This window comes from Coturnix japonica, chromosome 23, assembly GCF_001577835.2.
Source record: "Coturnix japonica isolate 7356 chromosome 23, Coturnix japonica 2.1, whole genome shotgun sequence".
NCBI classification, from domain to species: domain Eukaryota; kingdom Metazoa; phylum Chordata; class Aves; order Galliformes; family Phasianidae; genus Coturnix; species Coturnix japonica.
The window spans coordinates 2246502-2266997 of NC_029538.1; the positions used below are offsets into that span (position 1 = coordinate 2246502).

The following is a 20496-nucleotide window of genomic DNA, read 5'->3' on the forward strand; positions in this document are numbered from 1 at the left end:
GTAACATCAAATCATCATGAACCCACTCACCCTTCTCCAACACCATCTCCTGCTTCAGGATGGCCATTAAAACTACCATCACCATGGGCCCACTGTCATCCCCAGACCCAATACTATAGATCCATTGCCATCCCAGACCCAATAACATAGACCTATTGTCATCCCAGACCCATCACCATGGACCCACTGCCATCCCAGGTCCATCACGATAGACCCATGGCCATCCCAGGTCCATCACCATGGACCCATTGTCATCCCAGACCCATTGCCATGGACCCATTGCCATCCCAGACCCAATGCTGCCATGGATCCATCACCATGGACCCATCACCATCCCAAGCCTGTGACTCACACAGCACTTTGGGAACCACTACAGTCAAACACAACCCCAATCAGTGAGTCACTGCATCCACCCTTTCTCCTGGAGACTTGGAGACTGCAAAGACTGTTCAGACACTCAGCTCATACGCTCAGCCTTCCTTGTAACCAGCGTCCAAAAGCCCTCAGGCAACCACCTCCAACCAGCTCCCTTTCCATCCCACTCAACACAAAGGTTTGTCCGCTTTCCTCTCTCCTTCCATAGGAATCTCAGCTGCTCTCAGACAAGGTGCTTTATTCCTACCCCAACGAGGACCCTGAAGGGTTTCTTTGGCCTTTCAGCTGCTGCATTTTGTTGGTTGGAAGAAACAATGAGAAAATTGTGTCTGCATTTTTCCACGCTGCAATTAATATCACTGAAGTGTTATGAAAAACGGTTCGGTTCCACCTCCCCTGCCATAAAAGGTCACATGAAACGTGTCACATGAAACGTCTTAAAGTGGTTTCCAGTGAGAAGCGTGAAGGCTATCGGCTAATTGGGAGCAGCAAGTTATAATTAGAGGAAATATTCAGCCTTCACAACTTCTTTGTAGCTCAACCCCATCCCCTCTCAGTGCGTGTGGAACATAAAGATGGTGTTCTCCCACCTCGTGGTTGTGTGTCTATGTGAGCAAACTCCAAGTGACTGCAGATCTCACTGCAAAACCCTGATCACAGCCCCCATGGTCAGCACATCTGTACATAGAGTGATACAGGGATGGAATCCCACCAAGGGTTTAATGGCTCCTTCTCCTACTCTTTCGTGTGCCCTGCTTACCTGCACAAGCTCTCACTCAAGATGATGGCATCACAGACCATGGGCTCTGGGGATGTCATCTGGATTCCACACATTTCCTTTCAAAAGGGAAAAATCAGCCTTGAATGAACCTCAGACACTCACAAGACAAGGGAGCATCATCTCATCCCATCTCAAGTTCCGCCATTGGCTGGTGGTCTCTGCTCCAAGACCACAAACCCACCTACACCCAAACAGGGGCACCCAGTGCTGACCACAACCAGCTCAGATACACCTACAGGCACAAGGCAGCAAGGAGCCAGGGTGAAACATGGGCTAAGAGCACTGAAAGCCACAGTCTGTGATTTATGTAGACACAAATTCAGCTCCTGAGATGGCGACTTGGGAGCAATAAAGTTGGAAACAATACTGAAAACACATTAAAATTGTCATGGTCACCCATTCTCTTCCAGTTTAAATTGGAAAATGTGGTATTCAGGACAGCAACGAGATACTCAAAGTTTAAATTCTTATGAGTTTCCCCATAAGAATGTGGAAAATGGAGGGCAGGCACAAACCTTTCCCTTCTCAACTTGTCAACTTCAACGAGAAGCCCTCAATGACAACAGAAGCATCTGCTTGGTAGTGAAAATATACTTTTATTTTTAACAATAGCTGCCAGCAGTACACTGGGATATCTGTCAAAGATGTTCCAGAGGGTGAAAGACAGAAGCAAACGACAACAGATCGGATCAACTCTTTCAAGCAGTTCTGCAAACGACGCTCCCATTCCCCATACCTGCACTGGGAGTCTCCATAACCCATCCAGCTCCAATCCCCCCCTTCCCTGTGTGCGAACACAGCATAAGTTTGTGGCACGGGTTCTGAGGCAGATTAAGGGTTTTTCACTCTGGATAAAGCTTTCTTCTGAAGAGAAAGGTTAATGGGATGCATTCAGATCGCGCTCTGAGTGGCAAAGGGTGGAAAAAAAATATGTTGACTGCACTTTGCCACTTTTTGTTCTCCATCGAGATAGGCATCAGCGGGTTTGGCGCAGGCATCTTCCATTTATTCATGTCTGAGCTCCTTTGATATGAAATGCTAATTTGCTACTTTAGCATAAAAACTCGATTACATCTCCCCTCTTATCATGGAACGACATGCAGCTCTCCATCAGTCCAGGCATGCCCGGCACAGGGGAATAAAACAAACCCCACTGATTTGATGGGAAAATGCAAACGTAGGAGAGCTGTGGCTGCTCCCATTTATAAGGGCCATTGACACAGAGCAGCAGACGGGCAGGACAGTGTGGAATGTTCCAGAAGTTCCCATGGCTCTTGGTCAACCCGCAGCTGGGTACGTGTAGGGGAATCTCTTGGAGAAGGAAAGCTTTGTTAACAAGTTAAAAACCAACCCAGAAAGAAAATCATGCCTATACTCTCATCTGTTCTCCCACACAAAACCAGCTGGGTTTTTCAGTTCAGGGAACAGAAGTCACCTGTTATAATGGAAATGCAATGCTTCAGCTTGGGATTAGAACAAGTTGCTCAGCGTGCTAATACATGCAGCCAGCCTGCAAACTGGAATGCCTACTTGAAAGGGTAACTGCTTCAGAAGGGGCTAGGAGCATCATTTTAAATTTAAACAGGGCTAGATTAATTGCTGTTTGATGAAATTAAAAATGCATTCAAAGATCAGATTGTAAACAAGTTGACAGAAGTCAAGAATTTACATAGTTATGAAAGGGCTTTTTTTTATTATTATTATTATTTTTTTTTTCTTTAATTAATGTCAGGCTGCTGATTGGGGCCAGATGAAAGCGCTCTGCCCACACCAGACGCGAAGGCTTCGCACCACCCCGGCGATGCATGGAGAGCTCACCTGGGGGGAGAGCAGTGCTGAGCCCCATTGAGTCCTGCTGAAGCCACAAGGGATGGCCAACTTCTGCCCCAGCTGTGCCATAGGAAGCCAAGAGGACAGCTGTCACACATCACCGCCTTTGGAATTACCAACCTGGCGCTTGCTTGAGTTATGCCCCTAAGAGAAAGGCTCCAACGCTCAGCACTGCGTTGTGCGGATAGAAAACATACATTCGTTACAGCAAGAGCCTCAGCTTTGTTTACAAGCGTTCAGACAGCATCATTATAATACTTTGTGCTGAATACGGTGTATTACAATGGTCTGAAGATTGCCTGGAAAGCAGGGAGAATATATTATCATTACGAGACAGCACGCCTGCTGCTGCTTGAGCAGGTTTGGCATTTGCGTGCATTGATATGCAGGCAGCACGCACAGGAGAAGCTGCACAAAGCTGCTCCATGCTGACATGCATGCAGGCGTGCTAAGTGCAGCAGCCAACGTGCTCTTAGAGCCTCAGACAGCTCCAAGGGCCGATCGGTGCTTTAAAAGGGGAGCTCAGAATGGAACAAACTGATGACATCCCTTCCTATTCTCTGTTTTGAAGGGTTAACCGTACAAACGAGGAGCACCACAACAACCTTTTCAAACCCTGCGTCAACACAAGTGCTGTTATCTGACAAAAGAAGTCATCCCTGTCATTGCAGCAGAGGCTGAACCCCTACACAGAGGATCGTTATGGCTGAGAAACTTCAGTCAGGGTGAGAACATGACATCAGAACACAATAACTAATAAAGGGCAACAATTAATTCTTCCTAACCAGGTTGCTCTGCAGGGTTTTGTTTCAGTGCCTGAACACTCCCGTAATAAGTCACAGTAAGGTCTAAGTGTATCTATGGTTTCCTTAGAAGGACGTGTAACAGGACTGCCAATCGCCTTTGCATTGCAGTTCTAGCTCTAGGAAGGCAGGACAAGGCACCACAAGCCACGTGTACAAACGCACATCTCTTACTCTACCTCTTCTACATCAAGCTAACGTCACGGGTACGTAAAGTAGCAAAAGCAGGACGCTTAGAAAAGTTGGGCTTACCAAAAATCATAGTGTATAAAAGTGTTTATGTGAGCGCCTTTGTGTTATTGCAGAATGCCAAATATTCCAAGCACAACCGAGCAGGAATAGCACTTCTGAAACCAGTTCAATACAAAAGTAGCTTTACAAAAAAAGATAGGCATAGAAGTCTAGTGTTCTTTGGAGTCGTTTATGGTGATCTCTTAAAAAATGACTGAGCTGTTTATTCCGTGCACCAAAAATCATTCGTCTGAAACAAGGAAACCATTTTCCCCACTTTAGAAATACTTAAAAATTGGTTCTTAAAAAAAAAACCTGCAGTGCTATTCCTCAGTGTTGCAGTAAAAAGGTCATGCATAGTAGTGCAACGATTGTGATCATGCAAAGCTGCAATCCAGATGCACAGAAAGCAGGTCAGGTAAATGCAGCACACAGGGCTGGATCCCACGCACCCTTTCTTGACAGGAGTAACTAACAGATATCCTTTCAGGTTCAAAAAAGAAAAGGGAACGCTATAGTTTAAGGCAAGTGTTATCTTTAAAAGGTCACTTCAGCTTTCTTTAGGACAAACATAAAGTCAAACAGCTTACAAAAGTTCCCAGAGAGGCTCCAACTCCAAGGGCTCTCAGCGTTCAGTTTTGCATCGCCCATCATTGCACTGCTATCCACCACGTACAGCAGCTACTCGTCGCTAACGTTCACACGTTTTTGCTTAGGACAGCAAAGATTTGTAAGTAAATATCACCAGAAAGACCTATACAAAATAAAGGCTCTTAACTACCAAAAAAAAAAAAATAGAAAGCCACTTGAAATGCTTAAGGTGAACAGATGGCAAGCATCCAATTCATTTGGTTTCGTGATGTTAAAGGGCATCCTGACAGGAATTCATTTGCTGCAACTCAGAATTTGGGGTTAAGAGTAAGCTGTCAGTTGCTTTGCTGTTGTTTGATCTCACCACGTTCTTGGAGACACAACTAAATGTTACCTCGGCACCGTGAGCTCCTGGCTGTAGTGCACAAGCCTGGATTTAAACTCCCTGATGTTCGAGGTTGTTCAAATCCAAGTTTCACGTGTGAGTCCATTCTCAACCATTACTGTGATTTCAAATCCAAGAGAATTATAATATATATGTGTATTTATATATCTATATATATATATCTATTTTAAAAGCATTGCCAAATAGTTCTCAAATGGCTTTTTCTGGAGACTAAGTTCCCTTCTATATGAAAACAGGATAGACCAACAGGTACAGCTCGATGCGTTGCACATATGACAACTGTTATAGAACTTCTGGATGAGCAATAAATTCCAAAATACATAAATATTCCTTGTACCATACAGAAAGACAGGTATATCCCACACCAATTTGTAGATGGGGACCAAATGTTTGCAAAGAAAAGGAATGGGGGCAAGAGAACTCTTCATACTGAAGAACCCAACGCCCCACAATGGTAACATAACTGCATTAATAATATGACTTGCCATGAAAAAGAGGTAAGGAAAAACAAGCCTATAATTAAGTCTGCAAACTTTAGGGAATTACTGTACCCGGTCTATCCACCATAACTTGGAATAAACTGCGAGTTCATGCAAAAAAACAAACCAAAACGAAACAAAAACATTGCTATCTTATATGAAAAGAGCAGTCTGTTAGAAGCATTGTTACGGAATACGCAAGAAGTCGTCTCTTTTTGCAAGTGCTGTTTACTTAGTAAGTCTCTTGGCTACATCACTGTAAGCTATTTCAATTTCTTTGTCTCCAGGACAGGTATTGGTGAACTCATCCCTGCTGTAAGCATTGGTCAGGTATCTCCAAATCCCCGTCATTTCTTTGGGGATCTCAAAGTTGCGATATTTTTTGGCCACCACCTGGAACAGAAGGATTAGATCACAGACTGACACACATGAAGCGCTTCTCCATCCCTCCTCATTCTCTCACTCTGTTGCCCTTCCAACACACGCATGTTCTGCAGAACCCGTCCCTCTGGGATATGCCCAGACCCGACACCACACTGCCTCACGCCGGCTTTAATTCTGTCCTCACAAAGCAAACACTCCTGCAGCCAGGCAGAAGCTTAATCTGTGGCTCCATCTGCAGTACAAAATGTACAGAGGTCACTGGAAACAGTGAGAAGAGACCAAGCCAAGCTTATGCAGGTCCACCTCCTCCCCTGCACTTACTGTGCTACCTCCCTTTCAGCTTTCTATACTCCCCCCATACATCGAGCTCCCTATACTGCCATATATACCACCATATCCTATACTACCATACTTTTCTGCTAATATCACCCTTAAATTTAGGTGGGATCCTACACATGCTTGGAAGGAGCTAAACTCCAACATGCCATAGACCGTGTCATCCCCTCATGTAACACCCCGCAGGCCATTTACCTTCACAATGTGTAGTTTGGGCAGCAGGTTGCAGTCTGCTAGTGTCATCTCATTGCCATCCAAAAACTTGCGGGTAGAAACTGTGATATCCTCCATGCTGTTCTCATCTATCTCATCAGGAAGAGGAGAGTTCAGGTACTCATCCAATTTCTGGAGGGTTTTCAAGAGGCCACGTTCTAAGCCTGGAGAGGAAGGAGTTCAGAACAAGAACAAGAAAGAAATGAACTCCAGCAAGCAAATTTCAAAGCAAATTAATCCTTTCAACAGTGACACCAGATGTGAAATACAAAATCCACATCACCGTGCTCCCCAGAACAGGAGGCACAGTGCAGCACTGCCAGTCCTTGCACAGCTTCTATAACAACAGCAGTGCTGGTGTTGGCTTGGAATTCACTTGTGGTGACTTGGAACACTGAGACACAACTGGAATCCCTTTAAATATCACACAGACGCATGTTATCTAGAAGTTGGTTTACACATGAGCTAGCAGCACTTTAAAATTGCTCTAAGAGTGTTTATTTTTGGTTTAAAAAGTGGCTTATGTCAGTTCCTTAAGACTTTTCCTAACTGGCTTAAAGTAATTAGCATTAAGCTAAGCTATTCATTTAAACGTAATCTCTTTAATGTCACATGCTCAGCTGCAAGGCAGGACTGAGCAAGCAGCTGTGGAGGTTCTGAACATCCAGCAGCAGAGGGCAGCAGAACCCATAGAAACAAAAGGCATTTCTCAGCAGGAGAAAGCACACAGCTATTGTGCCAGCCTGCCATACACACACAGCCCAGAACACACCCATTTATTGCCAGGGCAGAACAGAACGCTGGAATACCTCCGTGTTAAAGCCACTGTTTCCTTCTTGTCTTCCATAGCAGCTGTTTTTCAACTCAATGCAATGGAAAGATTGCATGGGTTGTAATTAATGCTGAGAAAACACTGCAGTGTGCGCACAGTACTGACTGCAGGGACTTACCTTCATTAGCCTCCGGCCTGGAATTTTTGATAAATGCAGAAAATTTGGCAAAAATATCCATTCCAGCAGTGTAGGACTCTGGGTGCTTTGGAGAAAGTTTCAGGTATCTAAAAAGCAAAAAGCAGAATTATTATGGTCAGCAGGAATCAACTCATAGGAGATGGATCCTTCAGCAGAGCTGTGACACAGCAGTGTAGAGCAAAGGGGCAAAGAAATCACAGGCCCCAGATCTTTGAACAGAAGAAGAAGGCCGTGCCACACTAAAGGCAGTGTCTGCACTTTGCCACTGCCCCACGGCTGTAGTTTAGAGCCCACGTTTCACACGCTTGTGCTGTGTAATCTAATTATCTCAAGAAGTGCTCGATATTTTCAGCCATCACTTCCAAATACTCAACGCTCTTATCCCCGGGACTCACCGTCATGTCTGATATAATGAGCTGGATGTTAGAGAATTACTTCCAATTTGCATTTTGTAATCATCAATTCCGTGTGATCATCCACAATCCATCTGCTTACAGAGTAAAAGAACTCCAAACTATTCCCAAAGCCCCATCTTCCATTTATAGCTGCCAAAGGAGTTCCTAATTAGTGCAGGGAATCCCTCTAAGGACACCCCATCTAATCGAAGGTGACACATTCTCATTTGAACACTTACTTTGGTGGAGCCAAAACTTCTTCCAGGAACTCTTCAATCTTGTTCACATCCGTTTTCACTTCACCATTATAAGTTATAAAGGGTGGGTGGGTGCCTGGAGCCAAATTTTGAAGGTCTGCTGGTTTTCTAGGGTGAAATACAAAGGGATCCAGAAATAAGCTCAGCACATCCACCACCCCACCTACAATGCTACAATCCCAAAAGCACCGCTGGAGGTTCCCCAATTTCTTTGGCAGCTCAGAAAACATATCACCAGTTTTCTATGGGAAAACAGCCTCATATGTCCATTAATGTTCTCTTACCAACAATTCAAGTGCTTAAGAACAGCCACTTCCTTCCTACCTTCTGGATGGGGTTTATTATGGTACAACATTGGACAGCACGGCTGGGACAGGGAGATCCACAGCTCTACACCCCCAACATGCTTTCTCTTTTCCAAGATCTGGACTACAGAGTTTATATATAGCGTAATCTGCAGGCAGAGATAATCCCCCCCACTCTGCACAGAGCTCCTCTGCAAATAACCAAACCTGAAGCCAAGCTAAGGCTCTCTGCTCCATAAGGAATTGGCTTCTCCCTCCTGTAGTGGGGCTGGAAAGGCTCCTGGCCATGCTGTGCAGGGAAGTAGGTTGGTAATGTGAACAAACACGGCCAGCATGAGAAAGCAGAGCTTTGGGGGGCAGCACTCAGACACTGTTAAGCAGCACAGTGACAGGTCTGCTCTGGAAATGCAGCTTCTCTTACAAGATTAAGGTCCCAATGCCACAATTTTCCCCTCCTGCCCACTACAAGGAAACAGCAATGGGACACGGTGCCATAGAGTACTTACTTAGGGCAGGGCTGAGCACTTGGCTGGACGTGTAAAAACTGAATAAGGATTTTCATTCTTAAGACCATTAAATCCCCTGCTTTCAGCCAGGTGGCAGAAGTCAGATGTTTGTGCAAGAAATTAACCATTTTCAGTCAATTTTTAAGCTTCCACGAAGGATGAATTGTCACTGCCCTCTTCCTTTTAGGGTTTAAGGTCTGCCATTGGCGAAAGCATTAACTTTAGCTGAACACTTCATTGAAATACAGCTCTGCAACCCACAACAATTACAGGAAGCCATTGTGGCTCACTTCCAGTTCTGCATTTTGCCTAGATAACATTCCTCAAAGGGGACATCGTGTTAAAAACCAGCACAGGAGGACCACCAGAATTACAGCAACACTACAACAAAGAGGTTTTTAACTTCACAAACAGCCTAATCCAACAAACCAACCAAAGCCTCACTTCCCACACTCCTTCCTAAAGGATCAGTGCACATATCCCAAGGGTTGATACGTCATGAATCCCTATTGCCACTCCACTTGGACCATGTGTATCTTGTTAACCTGAGGTTAACAAAGCACAGCCTGAGCCCCAAATACGACACAGAATCTTGTCTGAGTCGGAAAGGACCCTTAAGGGTCACCTGGTCCAGCTCCCAAGTGATGCACATCCATGTCCACTCCACTGTGTGATTTACAACGATGGCAGCACTGAAATGAGAGCCCAAAGAGCAACGTGAAGGAAACACCAGCAGGAAACAAACCCAACATTGCCACCAGTTCCTAAGCAGCATTTCACGCTGTTGAAGGTGCACTCAGCCCTGGGCTGAGTTAACATTTATTTAATCTTCACCTGCCAACTAAAAATGACACAATGGAGATGTTTAAAATAGGATTTCGAAACCCAACTGAAGGCAGCCCGGCCCTGAGTGCTGCTACAAGCCCAACAATGCTCTCAGGCTGATTTATGTACTGTAACTCCGCTCGTCAGCAGCACAAATCAGATGAAATGCTGCTTCTGTGAAGGGAAAGAATAAAGGCTCTGTCTGACCACACAGAGGGAAGAAACGCGTTATTTCTTCGACAGAGCTGTGCTTCCCACTTTGTTTGCCCGTGTGTCCGTGTTGTGTCCTCAGAGGAGAACTGAGGGCTGCAAAATGTTCCCTGCGAGTGCAGCGTGATGCTCGGTGCAAGTATGGAAGGGAAAAAGACATGTCACAAAGTCAGTGAACCCAGACTCATTTTTTCCAGCATCCCAAGCTGTTAACTTGTGAGCTGTTACATCCAGCCCTGACCTTTGGAGCTGCACAGACAAAGCTGCTTTTACCCTTGAGCACAAGTCACCCTGGGGCTGAAGCATGGTCTGCAAGGAAATGCTGCCTTTTGGCTAGCAAAATAAATCCAGGTGCAAAAAGCACTGTGACACAATTTACATCTGCAGTAACACCCCACGTTGGCCAAAGAGCATCTTAAAGCTGCAAACAATGGACAAAAGCTGCTTTTTTTTCTTGACCCTCTGTTGGAGTGGTCTGCCTCAGACTTATGGCAGAGAATTAGGTAATACTGGTCATTGAAAACCAGCATTGTCAGAGTCAGAACGGAGGGGGAGGGTGGAGGATGTTTTATTTCTTGAAGTGAAAGCAAACCAAATCAGCCCCTCCAAAACCAGATTAAAAGAATAAAGCGAGTCCAGCAGGATGCACACATTTGACACTCTGCTCTTTGGAGAATGCAGCATTTCTATTGGCTTCAAAAATAAGCTCTGTGTGCACAAGCAGTTTCTCCTCTCCAGAGAGTTCAGCCAACTGACGTCACACTGGGGCTGTGCAAACACTGATCCCACCAGAGAGAAGCAGACCTCTGCTGAATGGGGCATGACTAACTAATAACATACACCCAGCCTCAGCAAACTGAGATTGCTCCGTTCCCATCTCTCCCATTCAGGTTTTCCTTCCACAGAGACAGAAGTCACAGCTCAGGTGACAAGCAGCCACTCCTACATTCTCAGTGCATGATAACCAACCTCACCTTAATATCCTTAAAGAGAAGAGTGGCTGCATGTTATTATTTGTGACAGTTCTCCAGCATCTGTTGGCTATTGGATCAAAATTGCAACCCTCAATGCTCTGCTTGCAGAGACCCCACGTTACTGATTGGTTCTGCAGGTGAAGAACAGAGCAAGTTTTTCACCCAGAGGGTGGTGACGCACTGGAACATGTTGCCCAAGGAGGCTGTGGATGCCCCATCCCTGCAGGCATTCAAGGCCAGGCTGGATGTGGCTCTGGGCAGCCTGGTGGTTGGTGACCCTGCACACAGCAGGGGGGTAAAACCATTCTATGGTGCTATGATATTACAGACACTACTAGCATTTAAACCATGGTTGTCGCTTAGTATTTCCAAGGATTATATATATTGTGCTTCAGAAAAAATATGCAAAACTTAGAAGCCCCATGCAAACGTCTGTCACAGCACTGTGCTCAGGCTCATGAGATGCACCAAACATTCCTTACCTCTTCAGGTCAACTGTTGTGACACTGAACACCACTCCCTTCAGCCAAAGGATCATGAAGAGCCTCTGTGAGAAAGGGCAGTTTCCTATGCTTTCCCCGTCGCTTCCAGCCTGCAGGAGAGAGCAGATCACAGCTGTTAGAAGGTGCTCAAAGCTCTTCATACAGAGACAGACACAGCAGCAGATCATGGGCATCACTGCCTGCACATCGTTAGCTCTCCCATAGAGCAGAGCAGGCTGCAGGATGCACCCAATGCACCGAACAGAGCACCCAAAGGTATCCCCATACAACACACATAAATAGGCACCCTCAGAGCACACAGCACACTTCACACACTGGGCCTCTGTGTTCTTTTATTTCTATGTGTTTTCCCCTTGGATCACGTTGTTTTGGTAGCAGATACACCTCAAACTGCAGAGCAATTCACCCCGAGCTGCCACACGTTCAAAAGCACTTTTCCAATGTTGTTTGTTGGATTGATTCCTTCGCCTTCCCCGAGGCACAGCAATTAATTACAGCCATCTTCCAGTCCATTGCTCATCTCACTGCATGGCACTGCAGCGAGCCAACTGCAAGCAGCAGCTCCAAACCTTGGCTGTACCAAACGGGTGTTACAAGGAAGAACAGAGCTGTGCACGCTGCAACTTTGCTGCTCCTATTCCAGAGACATTTCTTCTAATAGGAAACTTATCAACAAGTGCTGCCACAAGAAAGGTTATTGTACAACAGCAGTGAGCAACCCCAGGGCAGCCGGCCATGGCACACATCCCATCACAGCTCTGACAGTGCAGTGTGTAGAGCTGAGCTGGAAAATCTGAGTGGGATAGAAGCAGACAGTGGAAACCTTGAGTCCTGGTGTAAAGTCTGAGCTCTGCTTCGGGAGTTGAGGCTGCTGTATATTAAAAAGCTACAGGGTTTTGTGTATTATTACAGAACACTTCCAAGGTGACTCCAATCAACCTGGTCTTTGGGTACGTGTTGATTCCTCCATTGCTGCTGGTATGAGACCGTACTATAGGACACACTGACTGTCCTGCTCTGACACTGCAATAAGAAATGATGTGAGATGTGGGGCAGACGACTGGAAGGGCTGAATGCAAAGCCTGGGCTCTGACCGGTGGGGATCCATTCAAACAAAAGCAGAGTAAGGTCTGGGCACTCACCAAAGGATCTGCTGTTTCTCCAGCTCTCTGCCAGTTCCCGGCCACTGAGTGGGGCCCCATTGGGGAGAGCACAGACAGACTGTGCAAGTGACAGAGCTGAGCAGCAGCACTTCCAAAGGGCAGGGAAGAAAAGAAGCTTTTTCAGCCCAAGTGCCTCTTTTACCTTTAAAACAATTCAGATGCCTTCCTGCAGGCACCAGGAGGATTCAAACTGATTTCTGCCGCCCTCAATTCAAGCTTTGCTGTGGACAACACACAAGCCATTTTAATTCAAACCTTTCCCAGTTCCACTAATGAACCTTTGAAGAAGGAAAGTCGCTGGATTTTGTGCTTGCTTTTTGCTTTGAATACACTGCAAAGAGCAGCCAAGCCTGGGTGCTCAGCTCAACACACAGCTTTCTGTTGTGCATACGACCACTGTAAGGATGGGAGCTGCTGCACCATGAGCAGCATGTGTTCCTGCTTCCCACCATCCCACCATAAGTAACATACCTATATATATACACCCTATGTGTATATATATATAGTAATATATATATATATATATTGGAGCAGAAATGATTCTGTGGTACAGAATTGATCTCAGCCTCCAAGGGTGACCAAGCACAATGCTGGGCTCAGCCCATGAATCCACCCTTAAGGACACAGAGCTCTGCTCACTCATCTTTAATTCAGCACTCCTGACACCAAAGCCAGCCAGCAGAGCTAACTAACAGGACACAAGCTGCTGAGGGCTCATCTCACCTGCACTCACATCTTCTTTTTCACCATGGAGTTATATCATTTCCAGGGGAGGACTGAAGGATCGAAGCTGAAATGAAGCACTCTCCACCTCAAGGAGCGGTGCTACAAATGTTGGGCCACATGGAACCCAATGCAAAACTGCTTTGGGAGCAAAAAGTAGTTGGGACTTTATGGCACAGCACAGAACCATGGCTTTCAGAAAGGCTTTTCTATCTGCATTCATAGGGTTGTCCCACTTCTGCTCCAAAAAGTCCCAAGTTATTCTGAGCACATACTGGAAAAGGAATGCGGTCAGAACGCCAAGAAACTTCTGGCTTCAATGCTCTTGAGGCAAGGGATTCTGCTTTGTAAGTGCTTGCCCAAGAGGCCCGTTCCTATCTTCCTGCTGCTGCTCAGACCTCCGTGCTGTGTCACTGGGAGCAGCACTGTGCATTGCTGCATTGCTCCTCGGGTCACACATAGACTTATACAGGGAGATGGGTTGGTCAATGTCTTTGCAAGAGCCGCTTCAGAGCCATTTCCTCCACTGTAATAGATGGAAATTCAAGCAAACAGACTAATAATAATAATAATAATAGAAGAGAAAGGCTTGAATTCAGCAAGCTGTATCTTAGCTTTAACTAAAAAAAACACTGTGCTGGGAAGACGACGTGAGAAAGCAGCACGGTGCATGCCCATGGCCCCAAAGAGCAGATAACCATCGCTCCTGCATGTTTCATGAGCAGTGAGCTCATCCAAAATAATAAGCAAATCATCCCATACGGAGCAGGGTTTGAAAAGGAAACGCTGGACGGGGAACTAACAAAGTGATCCAAGTGAAAGAACACACAGCAGCTCCAAGCCCAGGGGTGGAAACGCAGACAGGAGCGGTCCGACGTTCCCCACCTAATACACACAACAGCCCAGCAGTATCAGCCTCAATCCTTCCAGCTCAGCTCTGGCCTTTATCTCGCCAAGCTGGATAAACAGAATTCCGTGCTGCTTGCAGGGCAAGGCTTGTAGATAAGATGTGCAGGAGGAGGGGTGGGCGGGCACCACCTGGGGCAGAGCAGTGGGACAGCACAAGTGATCCCTATATGAGCCATATTGATGAGCACAACCCCTCTCTTCAACCTTCATATGGGAGCTTCGAGCTTGCTAATGCTCCATCAGCTTAGCTGTGCTCATACATGGATACAAACCAATACAAACCTGCCTGTGATGATTAACTTGTGGGTTCCATATGATGATCGTCACCCACCCCACCCAGGGTAACAGCAGCCTTAGCACTGCTGGCTCTGGGGTGAGCTGCGTAATCTTCCCTTGATTCATCACCAACTCCCACATCAGCCAACATCCACACAAACCCAACCAGCACTTCAGGATCAATGAATGAACAAATGGAGCTCCTTAAATCGGGAAAGAAAACGTTTATCAGCCCATCCAAACAGCCCTTCCATTGCTGGGCCATGCATCCAGCTCACACAGCAGAGCCCATTTCAGGATGGAGATGTATTTAGCCTTGTGATGCCATTCCTATCCAAACCATGAGCAGATCTGGGCAGCTAATACAACTAATACAGCAAGTTGGGGTTATTATTGATAGCCCATATGTGACTTCCTCCTGACCTGAGGTAGGAAAAATAAGCAACCTCACCATTTCCACCCCTTTTACACCAAGGCAATGCCTTTAACAAAAGGTTGTAACAAACCCAGATAAGATAAATGTGGCCAAACACAGGGCAATCTGCTATGACACATTCTCGCAATATTATTAAGTAGGAAACTGCCAATTGGGCTGCTGACTATTCAGTATTATGGGTCTGTCTATAGTAAATCCATCACCTGGGAGTTCCAACGTGTGAAAGCAGCAATACAGCTCAAAACCAACCAGAGAGAAACCAGCCACAGCTGTGAAAGAACTGCCTAGAAATGAAAACATTGCTCAAATTCTCCCAACTCACTGAAGCAGAGCTGCAGTTCTGAACCTGCACCCCCTGCTAAGTGGCCACTCAAAGCAGGATAAAACCACCATCCCAGGCTGAAATGGGTTGGAATTTGGATTGTGGGGCTGCTAAAGCATCAAGGTTTGCTTGCTGTTGCTGTGCCAGCCCTGAGTGCATCCCACATCCCTTAGCACCGGGATCTCTTTGCATGCAAAGCAGAGCTTCATCCTTCAGGACACTCTGCCTCATTAGGATCCAGCACAGCGTGGCACACTGGGGGCAGCTCAAACAGTGCTTTGAAGGACTAAAGCAACAGCCCCATTGCTTTCTTTTTTTGCTTTATTTTTAGACAAAACCACCACCACCCCGTTTCCTTCACTTAAAAATAGCAGCCTTCCAAAGCACAGCCCAAAGTCTGGCCAAAAGAGTCATTCTTTAGCAGAGCCAACAAGCTCTGAAGCCGATCCAGTAGCACTGAGTGATCTCGTTTAGCTCTTGCCATGAAAATACACAGATATGACTTCACTCCTGGATTACACTCCTATATTTAGTTTATACCTAATATGGACATTCAGTGCACTGAACGCAGTCATTTCCTCTCCTTGCCCTTTGTCTGGCCAACAATACAAGGAATCAGGCTGAACTCCTGGAGAACTCGGGCACACAAAGAGGGCTGTAATTAATAGCAGCTTAGCTTATGCTTTTAACTTCTGCATAAACAAACACGGCATTCAGGGCCCTGAAAATCAGACCGAGTCGGAGGAAAAAACAAGAAAATAAGAAATCCAAACGAGCTGAAAGAAATTAACCATTATCTTTTAAAGGACAACACGCCAAGTAAAGAATTTACAGCCCTTGACGTCAAGGTCCTATTTCAGCTCCTATGGGACACAAAGCGGTTCTGTTTAAGGGTGTTTTAGCTATTAAGTGTTGGTGTAGAACAGTGCAGGCCTCGCGTTGTGGCACTGCACAGGATAAAGGAGCAGAATGCAACATTGGGGAGCAATGGAGCTCCTGGATCTCATCTTTTTAATGGTGTGCATTGAAGTTTATGCTTGCAACCCCCTGAGTGCAAAGTCCACCAGAGCACACATTGCTGTTTAGCTGAAAGTCCAATGAACTCTGGCTGGGATCCCGGAGACGACAACAAACTGGTGAGTGCTGGTGGTAAAAGAGAGCTGCAGACCCACTGTGCTCATATGGCCACCTACAGCCCCCCACCACACCAGGCTGTGCCCATGAGGGATTACCACGTTACACACCTCCCACACATCCAGCCCTCACCTCTCAGCCATCAGCCATCCTGACCTCCCGACAGGGCAGCTCTTTTAAGAGGATTCCCCCTTGGGACAGATGAGGAGATTCATCCCTCACTATGGCACTGCAGCCCATACAACACCTCTATGGCTGTGGCTCCTTCAGGACCCATCAGCAGATCCTGACCAATAAATCACTGCTCCTCCACATCATCCTTGGAGGGATAATTGCTTTCTAGGCCCATTTCCCATTGCTTTGCTGTATAAAAGAGGAAAAAGCTTCCAGTCCAGCACAGCGCATACCCCAATGGCCACCACACATGGGTTCACAGGGATCCCCAACAGCTCTTGTGCTCATAGAACAGCAAAACCCTCACCGTGCAGGCTGAGATGTTCTCAAGTGTTGCATTTAAACCTCCAAAAGGTGCATAGGGAAGAACCTCACCTAACAGGATTATCAAGCAATGCCTGCCCCTGACAGGAGCAGCACTGGGAAGCGATGCTGTGCCTCCAGCTTTGCTGTGCCTCCAGCTTTGCTGCTTCCATCAATGAGCTCTGATTCACACAAAGCACAAGTTGCTGTGCATCCCCCTCCTGCCATATGAACAGCCCAACATCCCATAGCACAAAGAGCCCACCTGCCCAATTCCCATTTATTAAAGGATACTGATTAAATGTGAACTCACAGCTTTTCTCTGCAGAGCAACACACAGAAACGACCTGGTTCTCAAAGCAGGAGCCCAGTTTCCCAATGACACCCTATAGGAAGCTGCCAGATACCCATTAACACCTCATTAATTGCCAGGCTGCGCTGTGAAGATGGGCTATTCCCCAGCCATCCCCTACACCTACAGCATCCCAGTGCCTCCTGTTAGCAGACAGCAGCCCACAGACTTCCTGTTGGTTGGGTTTCCCTTCTCACACACCTGCTGTCACCTTGCTATTACCTGCCCTGATCCCTCCCTGCCCTCTGGGATGCCAAAGGCCGCGCTGTGGGCAGCTCCCATCCCCACCTCCTTTGTACACAGGCTCCGTCCTGTGGTTTCCACACATGAGTGGGTCCTGTTTGACCAAAGCAGTCGGGCACGTTTCTTATTTACAGTGAAAATCCACATTTGATCTCCTAAATTGCAACTCTAAGTGGCCTGGGTGCGTTAGATTCAAACCACAAGGCCTGAGCTCGTGGCAATGTGGTCTTCACTGCTCTGCGATGCCACCGGGCCTCCCCATTAATAATACATGCACACACAAGAGGAAAGGAAATGAAACCCGTCCCCTACCAGCTCTCAAAGGAAAGACTTGAAATGCATTTGCGCCTTGTTTAACAGGGGGCTGCAGGCACGGCTCCTCAAGTCACCCATTGGGAGCCCCAAGGAACACATCATTACCTCCATCCCCTTCTTCTTCACATCCTCCATCACAGCCCATGCAAACACCCCTTACAACAGACTCAGTGTGCACTGACCCCACTGGGTTAACAACATCCATCCCCCAAAGCAGCTCCCCTTGTTCTACAGTCCTGCTTCCCCAGCTTTAACCATTGCAAACCCCCCCCTGTGCTCAGGACACACAGTTGCTGCCCTTCATCCACACACACTTGGCCCTGATTTCTCCCTTGATCCCAAAGTCCTGCTGCCCCATAGGAACAGCTGCAGGCTGACAGCACTGGGGCAGAACCCAAAGCCCACGTGCTGTGCAATGCAGGGGGGGGGGCTCGAAACAAACCCATTCTAACACTCACTCAGCAACTCCAGGCTCTGCCAGACTGGAACAACACAAAGCTGTGAAACAAACACAGACGCCGAGCTTCCCATTGATAGAAAGACACGAAGCCAAACTCAGAGCTCCTCAAGGAAGGCGCTACGAGTGGCTTTCATTTGCTGCTTGTATTTGCATGGAGCTTGGCAAGGCACAAAACCCACTAGTCCCATAAGCATCAATGCAGTGTGGGACAGGGAGCAACGCCCAGCGCCGGCTTTGGGGTGGCTTTGGGGTGGAGATGCTTTTCCTTTGCAGGATCTTCCAGGGAAACAACCCGTACCTGAAGAGCACGAAGGGCCAACAAGCCCCAAATGCCTCCTAACCTGAACCCTGTCCTGCAGGCAGGTAGAGCTGCAGAAAGGCTTCTACATGCTAAAGTTACATGCAAAGAGTGACAGAAACTCCTTGCTTTTTCCTTTCCATAGACACCAACGTGTGTATTTTTGCCTACAAAGCGTTTTTTGCTTATTTCATACATAAAACACCTCTTGTACAGCACGAAAAGGGCAACACCCGACCTGCTGATGGTTCGGCACAGCTCCATCCCACCGAGCCCCATTGCGGGGCTGCACATCCCGGTGTTCGGGGGCGGTGACACCGAACAAACGGAGTCACCGTTGGTAAAGTTTAACGCATTAAAAGCACTAAAACGCTTTGTTCGAGCCGGCTCTATTCAAAAGCAGCTCCGAGAGCAACGAGAACGCACGTACCCGTTTAACCTCCGGTACTTCTGATACCGATAGGGACCGATGGGTTCGGATGGGGCTGATCGGACCGATGGGTCCCGTTGGGTTCCGTTGGGTTCCGATGGGACCGACGAGCCGCCCGCCTCGCCCCGCCCCTCCCGGCCCTTTGTGCGCGGCCGCCACGGGCGTCACCCGCCGCCGCCCCGCAGCTCCGGGCCGCACAGCACAGAACCGACAGAACCGTAAACGGTACCGGGACGAACCCAACGGGGTGAACCGACAACCGGAGAGCCCCGAAAGGCGAACGGAGCGTACCTTAACGAACAGCTCGATGACGGGTTCTTTATCGCCTTCCTTCAGCCCGTTGACCGGCACGGACAGCGCCATGCTGGCTGTAACCGCCGCTTCTCGCCTCAACCCGCCGGTACCGCCGCCGGTTCCGAAGCTCCGCCGTTCGCCTCGCCCGCCCCGCGCGACTGCGGCCCGCGCCGGGAATGGGGGCGGAGCCAGAACGGAGAGGCGTGGTCTGATTGGAGGCGGTCATAGAAAGGGGGCGGGGCTTTAACGAGCTGTTAGCGTTAAGTGGGCGGGGCTAAGGTGGATGTGGGCGGGGCTAAAGAGCTCGGGGCGCGCCGGCGGGAGCGCGCACCGCGTGGCCCTAAACGGGCGCTGTGATGGGGGGGGAGCTGGGCTGAGCTGCAGCCTAGATTGACTTTGAGTTTGTGCCTTTGAGTTATTCAGGCAGCTGAGCTGAGCTGCAGCCTAGTTTGTGCCTTTGAGTTATTCAGGCCAAGGGCTGAGGAATAGGGGGCAGAAAATGCGCAGATTTTGGGCGGTGGTGGAATGGGATGAAATGGTGTTTAGCTCGGAATAGAGCATCGAGAATTGAATATTCCGGCTCCGCTGGAGGTTTTCCCTGTTTGTTTTATGGAGTCCAAGGAGCCGCTGTGACTCACGGGGTGGAGGTGACACCGTAACCAAACAGCGCCCGGCCCTACCGGGAAACCTCCGCCTGCAATTAATAGCAGAGCTGTGCCACAAAGGCCGCCTTCAGCACAGCGGGGATGGCGGGGATTAAGGGGGGGTGGATCGGCCCTGCCCGCTGCTCAACGTCTCTTGGCTTATTTGACTTTCAGATGACAATTTCCTGCTGTCCCGAGCCCCTCCTCCTCTCCATTCAAACACACCTCCGGTTTCGGAGCGGTTCGAAACGTTGCCGTTTGTTTCTTAGTTCTTTAATTGCTGGTTACGTACCGGTTCGTTTCTTCAATTCTCGCTCTCAATTCATCTGAACGAGCTTTAGGAAACAAACAGCGGCGGCTCCCACCTCTCCCAGCTGCAAGAAACGAGGTAGAAAAGCAAAGTGACGCGTTAAGAACTGTTTGCACAAAGCCCCGGAGCCGGAACAAAGCAATGCCGGCCTCCCACCACCAACCACCACCTCCGCACTGAGCAGCAGGTCGCTCCCTCCGTGTTATTTCATGCTGCTTTATTTTCCCCCCCTGGCCTGGCAGCAGCACAGCGTGCCATTGTTTCACCTCTCAGCACTGTGGCCTTTACACAGAGGTTTTCCATCCCGTGTTTTCCAAGAGCTTTGGAAAGAGGAG

General features: G+C 47.8%; 1 protein-coding gene across 1 annotated transcript; it reads right to left on the reverse strand.

The window, feature by feature from the left end:
• Positions 1 to 1732: 1732 nt before the first annotated feature.
• Positions 1733 to 19406, reverse strand: CLIC4 (chloride intracellular channel 4). The gene is made up of 6 exons (XM_015883625.2): positions 19205 to 19406; positions 11355 to 11464; positions 8035 to 8160; positions 7380 to 7486; positions 6412 to 6593; positions 1733 to 5889 (listed from the first exon to the last, which is right to left on the reverse strand). The coding sequence occupies exons 1-6, from the start codon at positions 19274 to 19276 to the stop codon at positions 5725 to 5727; spliced, it is 762 nt and encodes a 253-aa protein (XP_015739111.1). The 5' UTR covers positions 19277 to 19406; the 3' UTR covers positions 1733 to 5724.
• Between the last annotated feature and the right edge of the window lie 1090 nt (positions 19407 to 20496).

What these genes read in the sequence shown, in the direction of transcription:
- CLIC4 (XM_015883625.2), bottom strand. Translation starts at nt 19,276, where the DNA reads ATGGCGCTGTCCGTGCCGGTCAACGGGCTGAAGGAAGGCGATAAAGAA. An exon ending in CAGGCCGGAGGCTAATGAAG is followed by an intron (nt 6,594 to 7,379) that starts GTAAGTCCCTGC and finishes CTTCCTCTCCAG; the next exon opens with GCTTAGAACGTGGCCTCTTG. An exon ending in CCAAACTACACATTGTGAAG is followed by an intron (nt 5,890 to 6,411) that starts GTAAATGGCCTG and finishes CTTCTGTTCCAG; the next exon opens with GTGGTGGCCAAAAAATATCG.